This window comes from Oculina patagonica, chromosome 8 (genome assembly GCF_052425735.1).
Source record: "Oculina patagonica isolate OP01 chromosome 8, crgOcupat, whole genome shotgun sequence".
Lineage (NCBI taxonomy): Eukaryota > Metazoa > Cnidaria > Anthozoa > Scleractinia > Oculinidae > Oculina > Oculina patagonica.
In genome coordinates this window covers 8,861,396-8,880,461 of record NC_135765.1, presented here as the reverse complement: position 1 = coordinate 8,880,461, position 19,066 = coordinate 8,861,396, and the positions used below count along the sequence as shown (strand labels likewise).

General features: G+C 38.1%; 1 protein-coding gene across 1 annotated transcript; it reads left to right on the top strand.

The window, feature by feature from the left end:
- The first annotated feature begins 13,812 nt into the window (after window positions 1-13,812).
- On the top strand, window positions 13,813-18,649 carry LOC144663625 (transcriptional regulator ERG-like). The gene is made up of 7 exons (XM_078524633.1): window positions 13,813-14,160; window positions 14,321-14,387; window positions 15,156-15,393; window positions 16,184-16,384; window positions 16,722-16,784; window positions 17,019-17,138; window positions 17,284-18,649. Exons 2-7 carry the CDS (start codon window positions 14,331-14,333, stop codon window positions 17,955-17,957), a joined length of 1,353 nt encoding a protein of 450 aa, XP_078380759.1. The 5' UTR covers window positions 13,813-14,160; window positions 14,321-14,330; the 3' UTR covers window positions 17,958-18,649.
- Window positions 18,650-19,066: the final 417 nt, after the last annotated feature.

The following is a 19,066-nucleotide window of genomic DNA, read 5'->3' as shown; positions in this document are numbered from 1 at the left end:
AATGATTACAAACCCGTTTGTAAACTGGCAATCTTCAAAAAATCTCAAAATTCAAGTCTTCTTCCATAGGCAGACCTTAGGCGGACGCCTTCGTGGCCGCCATCTTGTTCCTGGCGGTGTAGGCATTTAGATCGGGAATGGACAGAATATAGTATGTGGTGGTTGCTCGGGAATGTTAAACAGCGCTCGCGTGCAGGAGTTTGATGTCCGAATATTTCCAACCGAATGACTAGTAAATTAATTTAAGAGACTCGAATGGCTTCTAAAAGATTCGGTTTTTCGTACGTGATCATGTCCTATACAAAAATTCTGTGCTAGACCAACTCAGCGCGTTTTTTTTTTTCGTTATTTGAAAGTGTACTTTAGAAACACACGTACGCAAACATAGCGCGAAATCAGGCGGTGTGCGCACTGGGATCGCTATGCATTGTGGATGTAAAATTTTCAAGATGGCGGCGAAGCTGGGAAAATTTAGTAAGTTACAAGCTTCGTTTATCGATAGAATTATTTCTTTTCTGAGCTCCTTTTCTACAGTTACAAAAACTTATACTCACTAAGATTGTATTTCTGTCAACAAAATAAGCAATGTATATTATTTTCAGCAAAAACGCGGACAATGAAAATTCGTCCCGTATGAGCATGTAATTTGAATCCGTCTTGTCGTGAGCAATAATTTTTCGTACATTGCACATTGAACGAAGAAACTGGTATAAACTGTTTCTACAATGTTTGTTCTAAGCCAGGGTATAAACGCTCCCAAACGCTCCCCTCGTTGTGTTGTAGATTTTCCGAATTAATAGAGACATGTTTTGGTGTCAAATATGGCTTCGAAGAGGTGACAGATACAAGGAGTGATCGCATGGTGTGACTTGTTAAATCATGAGATAGCGACGAACCATTTCCTCCAACATTGTTAAGATTACCAGCAGTGATTAAAATGTTTTAAATCGGTACATAGCCGATAGAAAACAGCAGGCTAACCCCAACTAAATGAAAAATAATGTATTGGCTTCTTGTGAAACTGGCAATTTAATGAAGTTATTTGAGTTCATTTTAGTCAAAGGGAACGATTTGTCGTTATTATAAGTCAAAGATGTATTTAAAAGCTGAATCAAACTCTGTGGGGAAGTTCATTCAAGGGTATTTTGATGTTGAACACAAATTCCCAGATCATTTTCTTAGCTTCCAGGTGTCTAAAATAAAGATTAAATAAATTGAATGAATTGAAGTCTGTATGCTTGACTTGTGTTCATTGTTTACATGTACAAAATGTGCCCATTGAAGACAGGTAATTGTTAATAAAAGAAAAAAAAATTTGTGAATTTTAAAGGTGACGGCATGATAAAGATCCTAAGATGACACAAGATACTCAGGGATTTGCTTATTTTGGTAGGCAGAATGTATACAGTGCTAAAATGGTCACCAGGTGAACCAAGGGCAGGGAAAACAGCTATTGCTATAAATAACTGGCATCAAAGCAAGTGCAGTCATTGAGATCAGTGCTAATATGTCAATGATGAGAGAATACATTCAGATGAGAGAAATGACTTGCAAAAAATTGCCTTAGATCACTACATTCCAAGATCCAGGTGCTGACACCATTTTATAATTCAATAAATGGGAGAGGGAAGGGGTTAAAAGGCATGAAAGAAGACTTGCATCATAATTTCTGATCTGGTTGCTATTTATTACACCTGCTAATGTAGGTGGATCTAAAGCTGAAAGGTTCATGAGTATGCTATTCACTGTTTTACAATTCGAGCAAGCAATTGCATGCTCATTTATGTGCGAACCTGTTTCAGGGGGTATGTAAACAAGGGAATGACTTGTAGGCTTTTTGGGACATGTTTTGATAGCCTAATATAACCACGAGAGAACTAACTGAACATAAACTATGAAATTCTCCCAAACTCTCCTGGTGACTCCATCAGGCTGTATAAGCACAAATGCCATTTGCTGTTTCATGGCTATAACAAAACAGTTAAACTACTTTCATAAGAATCATACCAAAAAACTGGCAATGACAAATAAACATACAGTAAAATGCAGTTTTTCTTTTATTTGATTTAACACTTTGTAAACCACCTGTTACAAGTATTACTGAAGTGTTCTAGTTTAAAGGGAACAAGCCCATGGGAAATTGTGCACAATAATTTTTAAAAAATGTATTTGCAGGAGGAAGTCAAACCTCAACCGCAAATAACAAAAAAGAACTGCAACAAGCAGCAAAAAGCCTGGAAAAGCTTAAATTATAAAGGATCTTGTTCATAACATTTTGTACCAACTTTTGATTAGTTTGAATAAACATAAACACTAGAATACATCAGTACAATTCTTATCATGCAGACTCGGTAGCTTATACAACACAAGGCAGCTATTAAATCAAGCCTTTTTTACGCAATATTTCTACAGTTGAAAGCTCGAAACGATCAAATCGATTTCAATACTCAAGGTGACACTGAAGTGACTGAACGGACAGAGAAGTCAAAACATTCGAACAGGCCATCTTACCTTGAGTTTGCTCACGATTGTTTTGGGATCACTGACTTTAAGGAGAGTCAAAAAAGTGCTGACTGATCGTGAATGATCGAACAAAGTGATATTGGGCCCAGGTATTGAGTCGTCTTGCAGTAGATGGTAGGCTATCGACCGCTATCGATGCACCGGCAGGGCAGATCGATAATTTATCCTTCGCTCACATGGACCAACATGCGAATGTACGTATAAACAAACGGTATGTATCAAGAAGCGAAGACTGTTTTCGCAACCAAACACGAACCTGTTTGTTCATTAACGTTCTTTTAAAGAAAACATAGACAATTCGCTGATTTTCGCAGCGTATTTAACGAATACAGCTCGCCTTCGCCGCCTGCCACGAGATGTGCACTTATCCACGACTTGACACAAATGACCAGAATTTTAATTTCGACCATGATGCATAGCGATCCCAGTGCGCACACCGCCTGGCGCGAAATACAATGTTTGTATAGGATTCCTATATCATATAATCAGTTCCGTAAAAGTTGATTTCTACAGCAATGATCCCGAAGACTTTTTCAGCTAGGGCAAAAGTGTACTAATCAAATTCCCTTGCCAGTGGAAAACCTACACTCTCTTTTTCTCGTTTTCGTGCAATTTTCTTTGTACTTTCTCGCCATGCTTTGCCTGGGGTCTTGGAAGAAGAATCGATTGAAAACTAAGAATGCGATGCTCGATGTTAAATAGAATGGAAGTCTTCGTCGCTATCTGTTCGCCTATCTGTTCTTTGTTGTATTTGTCATTGTTGGCTACACCAATTCATGCATGAAGCGTGCTAGAAACGCAACCTCGAATTCAATCTCCCACAAACGGGTTATTTTAATTGATCGTTCTCATCATTAATAAATTAAGGGAGGGGACGGATTCGCTAAGGGTCTCTCTCTCACGAACGCAATCTAAGAAAAAAAAGTAGCAATTTTCGGTCATAGTAAACCTTGCTTGAGGAGACATGAAGAATTCCACCATGCGGTAAAATGTTTATAGGTTTTTTGTGCTTATTGACTGTTTTAACTGCTTCTCTACCAGCAAAGGCGTAAGAAAATGTTATTTTTCTAACAGTCACATATTTTCATGTGCACGACTCTGCGGTTTTATCGTTCGGCGAGCTAAATCAATTAAACTTAGCGCGCGTTGGTAAATAACTATGGATTTTTTTTACTTGTAAAACAACGATCTGATTTTGTTGTGGGGGATTTGGAATATTCTAAATGCTTTCTAGTAAGTTAATTTTCAAGAGAGGTGCGAACTAGAAGATTAATTAAATAAGTTAATTGCTTTTTCAGGCTCATCATCAAGTTTGGTTGCATGATTTAAAAGGCGTTACGCGATTTTTCGTTATTGCTTCATTGTGTAAAGTCACGGAACGTTTTGCGAAACTTGCTGCGAATGCCAAAAAGATTTGCGTAATCATCAAGGTCAAGTTTAGAGTCTAATATTATACCAACGTTATATTTTTCAACCGCATTTTTACCAAAGCCCTCGGTGGTTTTATAATGGGATTATGTAACTCTAATTTCCAAGTCACGAAGCAACGTTTAAAATTAACTTGCGGTTGATAAAAAAAGGTAAAAAAATGCAGGACATTACGATGCATTTTTTTCATGAGTAAACAGGCTTTATAGGATAAAGGCTTCTAGAATGGAGAACACGAAGTAAACAAGGAATATAAGGGATTATTTTATCACATGGCTTGTCAAATTGCGTCATGATTTAATCTAATTTGTTCGCAAGAGTTCGTGCGGGAAGCACGCTAGCATTAAACGTGCTCCACACAGTCTAACACCCTGAACCGTGTACCACCCTCGCGTGCTTCGTTGGACAAAGTCACCGTTGAGAATTTTTTTATAAATGAAAAGACTAGACGTTGTAGTTAGCCTTCTCTAACCAACACGGAGACGCTGTAACATCCAAAAGGAAGTTCAACACTTGAGAATGTAGAAATGTTCCTTGTTTAGTTTGTTAATCTTCAGATTGCTAAAAAAAGGAGAAAAGAAAAGAAACCTCCCCGTTGTTTTATTAGAAAAATAAACTGTTGTTCTATGACCTTAGGAATTTCGATGCTTTAATTAACTGTTCTTCCGTGGTTAACAAAGACAACACGTTGAATAAACCCTCCCTCACGAAAAGTTACTCACTACACACAGGCACGTTCGCATTTTCGCCACTTTCATGATGCGCCCAGTATCACAGCCCACAATCGCCACCTTTAGTTTGTTAGTGAATCGTGCCCTGCATATTAATTAAATACTAACGAAATATTGATATGTTGCCAAAATATTCTTTAATACTCGCCGGAATATCACTGAGTTATTTTCTTGCTAATATTCGTGTTTTCGTCACGCGACAGTGGCGAATTTAAGTGAAGGCATTCATGCTTCTTTCAATTCAAGCCACTCACAAATAAGTAGTGCTCCTTTTTACGCGCGCGTGCAAGATAGCTGTTCTTTTACTTAATGACTATCTTTTTTTGTTTTGAAATGGTTTAGTGACGTTCATTGGCATTGTTTTCGACCCGTTTTAGTAAGGTATATTGATAGATTTGTTTGTGATATTCTTCTACTACGTTTTGATTCCAACTTGTGGTTTCCGCTAGTCACCGCAAAAAGCCCGTTCCTTCAATGAAATTTGTCTTTTCAAACATTAAAACGCGTCGCCACTTAAAATCTCTGTTCTTCTACAGATAATACGCCACTCCAAAACTCGCTGAAAGAGTTTTGTACGTGAAGGTCTATATTGTATCTGAACTTAAGTGTTTTTCTCTTCGATTTGCTACTAGAAACTATGAATGGTTGCGTGGCGTTGCGAAATTTATGTAAAACGTGCATTTGTGGATTGTCACTAAAGAAATCTTATTGTTGGGTCAGAAACTGATCAATTTGTCCCGTATTTGATTGGCTAGTTGGATAAAAAGGGCTCTGAAAAAGCGATATCTTTGTTACCTAAACAAAAGGTCATGTTTTATACTGATATATTTGTCGGTTTTCTTTAATCGATAAATATAGTGCGGTTTTGCCATTGAAAAACAGAAGTGCACATGAGCAAATGGCGGGAAAATGCGAGCGTGCCGCCAGGCCCGCGTTCCCTCAAATTCCCGCCACACCTGATTTGCAAACACGTTTCTAAACTTTTCTCTACGAATAATATTCAGTGAATAGTATTCCGTTTGTTAAATGATTTTTTTAAGTCTTTTAAGTTGCGTGTTGTTGAATTACGCTGGCAAGTTCGGTAGGTTTTGCCTTTCACTATATTAAAATTAAAGCTGCCTGGATTTGCGGGCGAAAATGAACAGAGTGTTAAACTGAGCTTAATACAAACTGGTCAAATGTCATGATATTTTTTTTTTGAATAAGTTGTCGCCTTAAGCTACGATTTGCGGTATAAATCAAAACAACATGTTTTCCTGTTGAATGCTGATATTTTTAACTGACCACATTTTTTGGGAACTCTGAACTTCGGCTTCGAGTTGACTTATGATCACGTTTCGTTATGAAAACAAGACGACCTTCGAGTTTGAACAAACACGAGCATTATATATTGAAATATCCCGGGAAATGTCCTGAATATCGCGTCTGGCACCGGTTACAAAATGAATTTGAGTACAAAAGAAACGTCTGGGAGATGATTAATGAGCGTTAATTACATCAAAAGTACTTGCTTGATTTGAGACCTTGCGCAAAGCTTACCGATTTAATACCTCCTCTTCACTAATTGTGACTTCAAAGAAGGCAATGCAAGAATTGCGACAGCTTGCGTTTAGCGAATTCGCGCTCATGCGTAAAGTTACAGTATTTATCTAACCACGTATTGCACTTGGGCTGAAAATAATTTGACTGCCATGTTTTCCTTAAACAAGCTGGTCACAGGATACAGTTTTGCTATGTATGTAGTTTTGTACTCTTCCCGTATCATATCATGCCGGATTCATGGAAAAAGATCATTAAAAAAACTAGTTGTGTTTCCGCTCGTTCCAAATAATTCTGGCGACAATTTTTATCAGCGAAATTGTCGCTTGAGGCGGTTCTTTCGTGAAAGCATTTCATAATTTTCGTGATTATCGTCTGAAAAGACCTGAAAAATATTTTTGCCGGAATATTAGCGTCTTTGAAATCGAATTCCAACTCGAAACGAAACGAAATGTTTTTGTTTCTTTTGAGATTATATAAAGTCCCCTCCCCTTGCCCCAAACTTAGGATCCAAGAAAACACGGTTTTAAACATCTATCGTTCCGCTCGGCTTCCTAAAAGGATGGCTCTAGTGAACTTCAAACAGTGATGATTGATGTTTGACCGATGGAGCTGACATTCAAAACACTCCAGAGTGTATTTTTAGGTACTAATCTTTGTTTTATCCATTCACTTGGATCAGTGAGTAAGCCAATCCGAGCAGTGTTTTGATTTGGGTGCGGCCTTGATGGAATGCAGTAAAGAATAGAACAGGCCAAGAAGGTCAATGTTGAGAAGGACACTCTTGTACCTTGATTGTTACCTAAAAGCTCTGTGTTTGATTCATTGCCAAAGCGGTGTTTTTTTGTGGCAATTTGTTTTTGTTCGTTCATCCAATGTGATGTTTTCAACGCGTTTATTTAGCGATTTTTTATTTAATTTAATATGATATTTTCCGATATCGCATGTGTCACATATCGCATGGTTTGGTTGTAAAAATAACATCAAATATACCCCGACAGCTGGGTCAATAACTTTCGTTTGATCTGCAATGGCTTGCTTCACTGAGTCAGCGGATTTGGTCGAGACTTGTTCGAAAGTTTTAAGAAGTAACTGTACATTCCTTTTGAAAAGCTGACAATAAAAAATTAAGTATCGGAATCCTTTATATTCGGCTGCCACAGTTACATTTTGTATATTTGTGAAATATATTGTGCAAGTTACAATAATCTTCTGAAGAATTGGACACTGATACTTTATTGCGCGACAAAAAATTGACGCTGGGAAGGAGGAGTGGGTACGGTGTTATAGCCAAGAACTTATAAAACTCGATTCTGTCGCTCAACTTTATGTACTAGTGGATTCGATACTAGCGCAGATCCATACAGCTTATAAAGCGGATTCGAAAAATAGTGAAGGTGCCATTAGACTGACTAAAACGATGGTTTAATAGTGCAGCAAAACAAACTACATTTCCTAGTGATTTCCCAAACACCGCCGTCGAGAAGGAAAAAGGAAGTTTGAACTATTAAAGGAGTTATTAACATTTACCTGATAGATGTAAAGTTAATTGTATGTTGTTCCTGTAATCTCGAAAAGCGCGAACCCAGAATGTCTAAATTTCACCATGTTCAAGCAATAAAAGCTCTCAAAGTTTCGGCGAATCTTATAGCATCGTGCTTCGATCAATACGCTTACTTTCCCTTAGAATTTTTTCGTCGTATTTGCTTCTTCAGGAGAATGCCCTTCCCTCCACTTTTCCCTTTATAGGAGAGCTATAGGAGGTCTGAAAGTGAGAGGAAAATTTCTGTCTTCGATCTCACAAAACATAGTTCTTCTACACAAGGTGATAAAAAGATTCAAAACTAATAATATAAACATTGGGGCATACTTAATCTCCCCTCCCACACTCTTCCAATAAATTTTGTTTACAATTTCTCTGCGTCGGTGGAATTACAATCACTTCCGGCCCTGGCACCATTCTGTCTCACTCTCTCTACTTTCAATACAATTCGAAGTCAACGTTGTTCTCTATTAAAATTCTTCGCATAAAATCTGTGCTAATTAGTTCTATTGTTGGTAGGGGTTTAGATTACCGGTGGATAACAAGCTGAAAGCTACCAGCTCAAAAGGAGTGTGTTTACTGAATAAATATCCTTTTCAGTCGCGAGAGTGGCTAGCACCAAAACGAAAGAAGAAATAATTCCCAAATTTCATTTTCATTTTTGTAAATTAGCGAAAATCAGAAAGCACCACGTGAAAGTACTGCCCAGTAGCTTTCATTTGAATGGTCACACACTGTGGTTTCATCCACCGACGGAGTACGATCGAGTAGAACTTCATTGAGATATGATAATTACGGACAGGTCTTAAAGTACGGCTTATTGAATGGATAAGAGTAAAAACAACCTTGCGAAAATACACTCAAATTTCGGGCCACTTTATTTTCGCCTTTTCGTTGTTCGCGAGCTAGTGAAAAGAAATTGCTTTTATCTGAGTCGGTTTTATTTAAGTTCTATTACTGTCTTGAAGTAGTTACAAGTAATTATGAATCACTTCGGCCCATTGTGTTTTCAAGATTGTTCTGTATATTTGCTTCACAACTAAGTATGGATATCCTGACTCGGCCGCAATAGTATCATATCACAGTATATTTGATATCAAATTGAATGGAAGGGGTTTTGTTTTTTAACAGTTTTTCCGCAATTAGTTTTTATTTCGGTCGCGGAACAATACTAAATTCTGCTAAACATAGAGTAATGCCGACTGGTACAATCTTTTTGTAATTTATGGCCGTTTATGGTAAATTTAATATAGTTGCAAAGAAAAATAATATTGTTAACGAAAATGAATAGAACCTGTTACACAACACCTTTTATAAATACATGTCTCGAGGCGGATTATTGGAAAAAGAAAATAGTTTGGCTTAAAAAGCAATGCAAAAAACATTAACTCCATTTTGGTAGCTATTATTCTGTAACACATTGTTAACAAGCCGTCAAGAATATATTTTTGTAGGACCTTTTTTGATTTGGAAATTGATAGCTTGAATTGAACTTAATTCATCAGAAGGTTCGGATTCCAATCTGTTTTATTAAAAATTGCTTTTTTCGTTAGGGTTTCCTGTCTCAAAAAAGAAAAAAAAGAGTCTTTACTTTCAGTATCAATTCACAGCTCTGTTAAAAATTAAACCTTTTCTCGTGTGTGACTTGTTTGAAAAAGAAAACTGAAACTAACATGTTTTAAATAAAAATCTGTCATTTCTCGTAACCCGGCGGAAATATTCTCGCTTTCCACGCTTCACGCGTATCCAAAACATTTTAAAAAGCTGTCTTTGATTTTTAATTTGTTTTTATTCCTTTTCAAACCTTTCACGATGAAAATATCGCCCTTCTATTGTCATTGGTTTGTTTTTATAGAGGGCCTTTTTGTGTTTCTAAACCTCTACATCAAAAGGTCAAAAACCAGTAGACTGAAAAGGGTTTTTGTCGGCGACGATTTTAATTTTAAATTTTTTTCATTGTAATATGGATACGTTTTAACAAAAAAACGTAGGCACACACAAATATCAATTTCCTGCTCAAAAGAAAAAGTCTGATTTAGATTTACAGTCCTTTCAAACAGTTTAATTAAGGAAACGTCGCGAGTTATTAAAATTTCAAAAAAACTATCAGCATTTATCCGCTCTCTCAAAAAGGCGCGCATTCACCCTTTGAATGCGAGAAAATAAATCGATCTAAAAAATACCAAGTCGATAAGGAAAACTTCTAAAGCTATCAGCATTAATACGCTCTCTCAAAAGACCACATTCCCTTTTCGAGGTCAAAAAACTGGTGGAGGAAAATTTCTAAAGCTATCGGCATTTATACGCGCTCTCAAAAAGACACGTATTCACCTTTTGAACTCGAGAAAATAAATCGATCTAAAAAAATACCAAGTCGCTAAGGAAAATACATAAAGTCTCGTTGTCTAGTCTTGTGAATTATCTCCCAGATGAACGAGTATAACCACTGACGGAAGTCTCTGTGAGGGCGTGCTCATCCGTTTCATCTCAACCCCTTTTGTGAATCTTTCATTTTGTTTTCAGCAGGCGACAGAATGATAGTATACATAAATTTTGAGAAGATTATCTTGAGATGATGAAGATCGTTTTCCGGTCCTGCACGTACCACATTACCAAAGGCAGCAACAGTACCTAACTAAATGATGAACAGTTTTCAGCGTGGAGTAGTCCCTAAAGCGCTACCCTTTCATAAACTGAAATTAAAAGAAATTTCACCTAATCTGCGGTAATCTGCTGTTGCTATTTTCTCCGCTAATTGCTAACTCGCAGAAATCTTGAATACATCAAAATTTTTTCCAAAGGAATTCCACGAAACTGAATTAGGTTTTCTATTTTTGTCCGTTTTTTCCCTCTTTACACAGAACTTGTGACGCTTCAGGAATCATTGAAATATCTTCCTTTATCGGCTACAAGCCTTCCGCTACAAAAATCTGCCCTCTTTCTGAAGCGATTGACGCTAATTCTTTTTATTCTAATTCTGCGAAAAAAATGTTCATCCTGCGACAGTTTTTTTGCAAAACAAAACAGAAAAAAAAATGTCCGCAATCCTTTTAAAGAAACCTTAATTCTGGATTTTTACTGACTCGAAGACGTACATACTTGCTTAGAAAAAAAAAGGAAAAAAAGAAAATTTCTACCCCCAATAGAGTGCTTTATACTTCGATAGACTAAATTTGCGGTTGAAGGGGACCAGGGTCATTTGATAGGTGTCTCGTGTCCAATGTATATTGAATTCGACTCAGTTCAGTCAACTTTGAAAAGGGGTGTCAAACCCATCTGTGGATAGAATCTAGCTTTTTCTCGCTTAACTGGGAAATACGGGCATACGCGCTTAAAATTAAACCTTATTTCGCCTTCTCGTCAATTTGCCGTCGAGCTGGAGTAGCGGGTGATATTATATTTATAGTAAAATATTTAGAAAGTATCGGAATTGATTTGGCTCATTTCTCGTTCCGCTGTAAATTTCCGCACGTGGTTGTTGTAAACTGATGAATGTTTTGACTGACTGTATCCGTAAACGAAGAGAAAAACCTGTGAATTTTATCAGCCTGAGTGTCAAGGGCAAGATTTTTCACGAGTTTAGAATAAAGTGAGGGAATTTCTATCGCAAGGTGTATATCTGTTAAAGGGCCAATGTACACGGTTTCTAGCGTAAAATATAAAAGATTGTATAATGGTTGTAAAACTTTTAATACTGCATCGTAAAAAGGACTAAATTCTCTCTGCTCTAACGCTAGGAACATAAACATATCACAGAGAAAAAAAGGAAAAAATCCAAAGCAAGATATGCTATCTTCAGATCTCAACAAAACACGCTCCAGTCAAGTCTACGTGCCTTTGAGGAGGCCAACAAACTGTCCCCTATCAACATGTATTGTGGTCTATTTCTATCAAAATCCATCTTTAGCGCTGTGGTTTTTGTGGCTGAACTTTTTTTACACTGCCCTAAGCAATCAAACTCTGAAAATAGCAAACAAAAACACCAGAGACCCCGGTGAGCGCTGGAACACGGCACGCACGCGTACAAATACCAAATCTTGTAAAACGACCAGCGAGTAGTTGTTTGCGTAAAAATATGGCAGTTCGCATTGCACTAAATCTTGGCCTTGACCGGAAAACAGGAAATGGTTCCAAATAAAATGCGTGGGATACAATGATTAGTGGTTATGTACCCCCGCGCTACAACGTGGTGCAATTCTAACATTGTACAAGAAAAATAGAACGAAGTTATTTTGTTACCATCTTCATTCAATCACTGCATGTTTTTGAGAGTTCTTTTACGCAATACCTATTTTGTCCACAGTCGAAGCTCCTGGAACGATCAAGATTTTCGGAGAAGAATCAGCGTTTAAATGAGTCATGTTTAAGGCTTCAACGCCGGCCGGCGTACGTGAGGTCGCTCGTACGCTCACAAGTCCACGTAATGACTGTTTGTTATGCGGCATACCGATTGTGAACTCACTAGGACCTTCGCGAATATTCAGTATGGCGCAACGCGTAACGTGCGTTAAGTAACGGATTAAGCGGTTCGATTTTTTAGCGCAAAAATTTTTGTTTTCGATTCCAAGCCAAAATTTAACGTTTAAGGACAGTTAACTTCAGACGGGAAATCGAATCCAATAGGTTAGCGTAAAGAACGATTGATCGTTTCCTCGAAGCCCTTCCATTGACAATTCTTGATGAATGTGCCGGATTCACGGCCAGTGATTTTGTCACACACGAGTAAACATTATTAATAACGTCATTTAGATTCAAAGCAAAACAACACCAATCCGAGCTTTAATATGCTTTTCTTTTTTTTATTTCACAACAACACGACTTCCATTATGTGTTTAATTCCATCACCCCAGGGTTTGATGCTATGGTCTCAAAACAAACCTTCGAACGGGTAAAAAATACTCCCGGTCTGTTTTACAATGCATTTATAAACAGAAATATGCATTCATAAACACACGTAGCATCCAATTCTACTTTGTGTCTATCAAAGCAAACGGATAACAAACGTAAGAGAGTGTGACTTACGTTTTTATTCGTTTATCAAGTGGAATTATCTTCGCGGATGGCTGATTGGTGTTTGGTTGGGTTGCGCGCCAAAAATCGAAACATGATTTGGCGCCGGCATTAATCACGAAATCAACCAAGCGCGATTCATTTCATTCATTCAGAGTAATTTGGCGGTAAATTGTTTAAGCGCCGCACCCTGTCCCCTGGGACCACAAACACAAAGACTTGATTAGCAAGTGAAAGATATTTGTGAGATGACAAAAAACAATCCTTCGTGACGTGTCAGATTAGAGAGTACGGCAAAAGCACATTTTACCACGTACGCGTATTTTTCGACCGGGGTCTCGGTTACTGTCTCAAGCCACACAAAGAGGCACAAAATTGAATTTCCGAGTCTTGTTTGGTTCGGGAAACCCGGTAAACAACGCCGAGAAAAATATATAGCTGTGCATTTTTGCTATCACACACTAGGCTAACACGATTGTCAGATTACGCCGTTGACCCTTGAAAGGATTATTTATCTACCGTTTTGTGTTACACTCCCTCGAGAGGTTTCTTGATCATCAAGTTTGGGATCAAATAGCAAAATTTAATTTGTCCTGAGCTAATCTTTCACTCTACTCTATTTCTGGAGTAAAAATTATTGGGAGAAAATTCGTTAGATTTCGCGCAATGCGTCGAAATCACGTATTCCGTGTTTAAAGTTGGCCTTTCTAGGAATTTTGTTTTTCTCTTGGTGAAACGTTTGTCTTCGTAAAATATCACATGATAGCAATGTTTATCTTTTCTGCACATAGTCATGGCTTTATCGCGAATTGCGGACGTGATTGGGTAGCGGTGACAATCTCGATATTGTTCACTTGATTATGGTCAGACAAGGGGTTACGACCTCTTGCTGACGTCATCAAGGCGTGCCAGCGTGGGCGTTAAAGGAACACTCCAGGGAATGATTGTTTTTCAAGTGGGCGCTCGGTGATTGGTGCGTCTTGTCACAAACATTTACCACCTATCGTTGAGCTGTCATAAAGCGGCCCACCTCTTGAAGCGCGAATTCGAGACTTGATGTATAAAGCTGAGCGACACGGACTTGAACGGCAGTTGAATTAAAATCCCGAGTAGCGCGCACATAGCTACAGAAGCAGAGGATACCATAGTAATATTCGGACGGATATCGAGTGTTTTCCAAATCTCCGCAGTCACCGGGACATTAGATAAGACTTCTACACAGGATCAATTCGGTTGTTGCAATTTTCTACAAGTTCATCAGTCCAGCTAACTTCAAGGATTTATTTAATACATTCCGATACTTGCGATTTTCACCGATCGACGTTCAAAACAGTCGCCAGAGACCTTTAACTATATCTTCAAAACTACAACAAAGTTATACTTCAGGTGAGCGTTTTATTGAAACTGACTAACTAAACTTAGTGGATTTCATGAGAAACCCATTAAGCTTAGAACTGTTCTTTTCATAGGAGGTGTGATTTCGATTTGCCTTTTTGCTTCTCTGATTTAAAACCCATCTGTTATTTGTTATTTTTATTTTTTACAGATCAAGAAACATGTACGGACTTAGCGCAGAACATAACGTTGTACCCGACCCATCGGTCTATGCTCAAGTAAGTAACCTTGAAGTCTTTTAGTTATCTTGCCTTCGACATTGAATTAAACCGGCGGTCCTTCACTCGGTTCTAACAAAATGTGTGAAACTTGTAAGAGGCTTTTTCCGCTGTTCGCAAAGTTTGTGATTTCGGATTTTTTTTCATATTTTTTATTTGGTTTGATATTAGAAATTTGAGGTTTGCTAATATTGGTTAAAAACATGAAGCGTTGACTTTTTTAAGTCCTCGCTTCATGTGAAGGAATGCCGCTTTTAATTGTTTGTCCTAAATGTGTTAATGTCTTGCTTATAATGTGCACTCGAAGAGACTTCGCTAGTTAAGGCGTCAAGATAACTGTATAAAGTTACCTTTTAGCTTGATTTCTTATCTAAACGTCGAAATTTGAAGCGTATTTTCGTTTTTGCGTACTGAAGGTTGAGAAATACGTGCGCTTTGAAAACTTCTGATGACGAAGGGATTTTTTTTGTTGCGGTTGAAAAGATTTTAATTGTTCCTTTAGCATTCTGATGAAGCTAGTGTTAGAGTGCTTGTGTTATTAGCCGCTTTGAATCCATTCGTTCACAAAACAGAGACAAGAAAAAGATTTCACGTTTAAACCATGTGCATAATTGGTAACACATCTAATCAAAACAGATTTGCTCCTTGTTTAGCTGTTCGCGTATCTTGTCATAAAACTTCTGTCCGGCCGCGCTAATTTCTATTTAAAAGAACGCGGGGTTTTCGGTGAAGGTTCTAATCAAATCCTTTGCGTTCTTTTCCTCCCAGGAGCTGATTCCAGATGATCAATCGCTCTTCGATTCTTCTTTCAACGACCCCTACAAGCCACTGAAACCAACGCAGAAAAGCGATGGCTACTACAGTAAGAAGCGCCATCTTGAAGCCGAACTCGAAGAACCACTCGCCAAGAGACCATACGTCCCTAGCAATGATTTCGTCGAGAGAAACTCGCCCTCCCCTGTCCCGCAAAATCTATCACACGAGAAGCGAGTCATTGTCCCAGCTGGTAAGTTTTAACAAATTCAAAATGTCAAATTTTGTCTGAGGGCTCTCGACACTTCGCGACACACCCAAGGATCGAATGTCATTCTAAGATCAGCTGAAACGCGCTTCGGGTCGGGTTTCCTCGCATTACTTGCCGATTGGGTTTCTCCGAAGTATTCAGGACTTTATTACAAGGAGATTTAGGGCGGTCTTACTTTAAACCACACCTCAGCTATTCAATTTGACCTCGAGACGTGAAAATGAGTGCGATTACCCGCTAACCGCAAATCATTATAAGTTAAGCGATAAAGGATTCAAGCACGGAATGAAAATTTGTCAATTTTGTTGAAGTTTTGGCTTCGCTAAACTTGAATTTCAACTATTCAAAGATAATGTTCAAGTTCGGTATCCACCGGAAGATGCAAAATATAGATTGCCCAATTTTAAGAATAAAAAGGAACTTCCCGCTGGGTGATAGATTTCTTATTCTTACTCATTGAGAACACAGGGGTAGAAATGATAGTTTTCTTTTCGTGTTTTTTAGCCCTGGAAAGCTTGCCTTTGGTTTTCTTGTTTGTTAAAGAAAAAGACAACTTCACAAACATTCCTGATATAGTGCCCTTGAATATTAGCGACTAAGAAATTATCACATTCAGAATTATTGCCAAGATTTAGCGGATAAACCCTCATAAAAAAATACCTCCCCTACCATTTTATTCAAATACGCCTTTGAAATACCCCTCGAATCAGTCATTATTTTAACTAAGCGCTTTGTATGTTATTCAACTAAATTTCTGTTATTTTTTTCTCAGATCCTCTATGCTGGACAAAGGAACATGTACGGCAGTGGATTCAGTGGGCTATCAAGGAATTTAGCCTCAAAGATATCGATGCTGACCGATTTGACATGGACGGCAAACAACTTTGCAAACTCACTCGAGAAGGCTTTATGAAACTCGCCCCAGCTTACAATGGAGACATTCTGATGGCCCACCTGTGCGTACTGCGAAAAAGTAAGTTGAAATTTCTGAAACAATCTTGGGTAGAAAAAGAAAAGGGGGAGAAAAGAATTGGTTCCTTAAGGAAAAAATTTTACCCTTGAAAAATAGAAGTTTTTTTTTTAAACTATTTTAACAAAGGGTGGAAGGAAAGTAAATTGGATTAGCACAAAATCTAATTTTCAATGGGGTGGAGGTGTAAATGAATACTTAAATTTTAAGGCGAGAAAAGAACACGCAATATTTTCAAAACCTGAATTTACTAATACTTTATTCGTGCGCGAAAACATTTGCTGTTGTTGTTTGTAATGGACTGTGTGTACTTATCAATCATCTCTTCTCTTGCTTTCAGCTCCACTCCCAAATCTCACATCTGATGACATTGATAGTGCCCTCGCTCCCGCATCGTCGCAAGGTAATTAAAGAAAATGCTTATTTTCTTTTTTCTCGTTATCTGCTTTGATCTCTTATCCTTCCAAACTGTAAATCAATCTGCAAGATAGCAACGTTTAAGTTCCCCCGCAAAGTTTTTGATTGCAAAAATCTGAGTTTATACTACATCTTGACCTGATAACAGTACCCTTTTGATTGGGTACATGTACAATAGTAACAATGAACTTATGTGATATTTTTGTTATTTCCCTTTTAGCCGCTTATCACACGCCTTCTCCACCACTGTTTGATTCAAGACAACACCCTGTTATCACCAGCAATCCATCTGTTGTTCCCAGGAGCTCTGAGCATGGACTTCAACGCTATGCCTCAAATGGTAAGTTGAGCTAATTTTGATTTTTCCCTCTAAAGAATGTACAAAAAAATTGTTTTACAAACGACTTATTTGTTTCATTGTTAATCCAGATTTATATGGCTCTTATTGCGTTTTTCTCAACAACTTTCTTTTCTTTTATTTCTAGATTCTTTAGAGAGAAGCCAGGCCTCCTGGTCAACACCATCTTCAACTGCAAGACTGTCTCACATGAAAGACAGCGTTGTTCCATCGAGACCAATGTCAGTTCCCGAGCCCCAGTCTCTCCCAAGCTCTTTCTCCAGTGGCAACGTCGCAAACCGCCCAGAGCCCGCAAGCACAGGCAGCGGACAGATCCAATTGTGGCAGTTCCTCCTCGAGCTCTTGTCCGACCCCAAAAACTCGACTTGCATCGCTTGGGAAGGGGCCAACGGCGAATTCAAGCTCGTGGATCCCGACGAGGTCGCCCGAAAGTGGGGCGAGCGCAAAAACAAGCCCAACATGAACTACGACAAGCTTAGCCGAGCACTGCGATACTACTATGACAAAAACATCATGACAAAGATTCACGGCAAGAGATACGCCTACAAATTCGATTTCCAAGGACTCGCTCAGCTCAACCAGCCAATCACATCCGACGCTCAGGCGCATGCTCAAGCCGCCTACAAGTTCCCTGGCTCAGACTTCTATGCCGGTTTCCCCGCAGCCTCGTCGCTATTTTCACACCCAGCGGCCAACAGCTGTTACCCAATGTCCTACTGGGCGCGAGCACCCCCAGCCTACCCCCAGTCAAGACCGATGTATGGACCCCCCTTGGGAGCAGGAATGACCTACTACGCTTAGACTTTATAAAAAATATACGCGAAAAACAAAAAGAACTTTATAACTAAATCGACTTTCTCTGCTGTCGAAATAGCAGAAACATGAGGCGTTCCTTAGAGGAATTATTTTTAACCAAAGTGCTATTTATTTATAAAAAAAAGGAAAAAAAAATACAGAAGCTTGTAATTCGTTTCTGAACGAGAATATTTTTTAAACAACCTTTAGGGATTCGCTCTCTTTTGTTAACACGAACGTGAAAAATCTTTATAAACAATTTTTTAGACAGACTTTTGTTGTTGTTGTTGCCCGATGTTAGGGTTAAACCGGTTATGTTATAGAGACTGCTTTTTCGAAAACACCCCTTTAAAAACCTTTCCAAACGGTACCTATGTACAGATACTGTAAATAACGAATTAGAAGTCTTTTAGGTTATGTTCTAGTTAGTCCATTATATTTTCGTTGATGTTGAAGGCAGCGACTGTATATTTTAAAAAAATGCAAACTGCATAAAATATTTATGACACAAGAAACGTTTTATAAATAATATTGTATATTTGCTTATGCGGAGATCTTTATCAATTGTGAAAGAAAACAAAATAGATAATTTATAATATTTTTTACAATTTTGTACGCGACTTTAATGTCGCATAATTTGGTGAGAAAAAACCCCACATCGTTGGATGTAAATAAAAGAAATATATGTTTCAACATTATACTTGTGTTCTTTCTTTGTTATGTCTTTCTATGCACAGACAAACATCTTTACCTTTTTGGCATGGGCTGGGTCAAGCTGGTTTTGATATCACTCAAACTAGAAAAAATTTAAACAAAACAAAAAACAAAGTAGTTTTAAAATAGGAAAGAAATCCCGAAATAAAGGCTCGAAAATAGAAGTTTAAAATCAGCTCAAATTGTTATGAATTGTTCAACATTCTTTGGGGGTGGTTTTTTGCTGAACTGCGCCCTTCGCCCCTTTGTTCGTGTCTGGCTCGGCCTGGTCCTTTCTGGCTTCCCGTGCAGTCATGTCTGTTTGCATTTAAGAGCGTCCCAAAAACAGTGTGATCAGATATCAATTCTCCTCAAGACATTAGTACAAAGTCAAATATAAAGGTAATGAGAAAAAACGAACT

Excerpts from the sequence above, each read along its gene's own strand:
- LOC144663625 (XM_078524633.1), top strand. The coding sequence starts at position 14,331 with ATGTACGGACTTAGCGCAGAACATAACGTTGTACCCGACCCATCGGTC. Across the intron at positions 14,388-15,155 it reads ACCCATCGGTCTATGCTCAA|GAGCTGATTCCAGATGATCA; the intron begins GTAAGTAACCTT and ends TTTTCCTCCCAG. Across the intron at positions 16,385-16,721 it reads CCTGTGCGTACTGCGAAAAA|CTCCACTCCCAAATCTCACA; the intron begins GTAAGTTGAAAT and ends TCTTGCTTTCAG.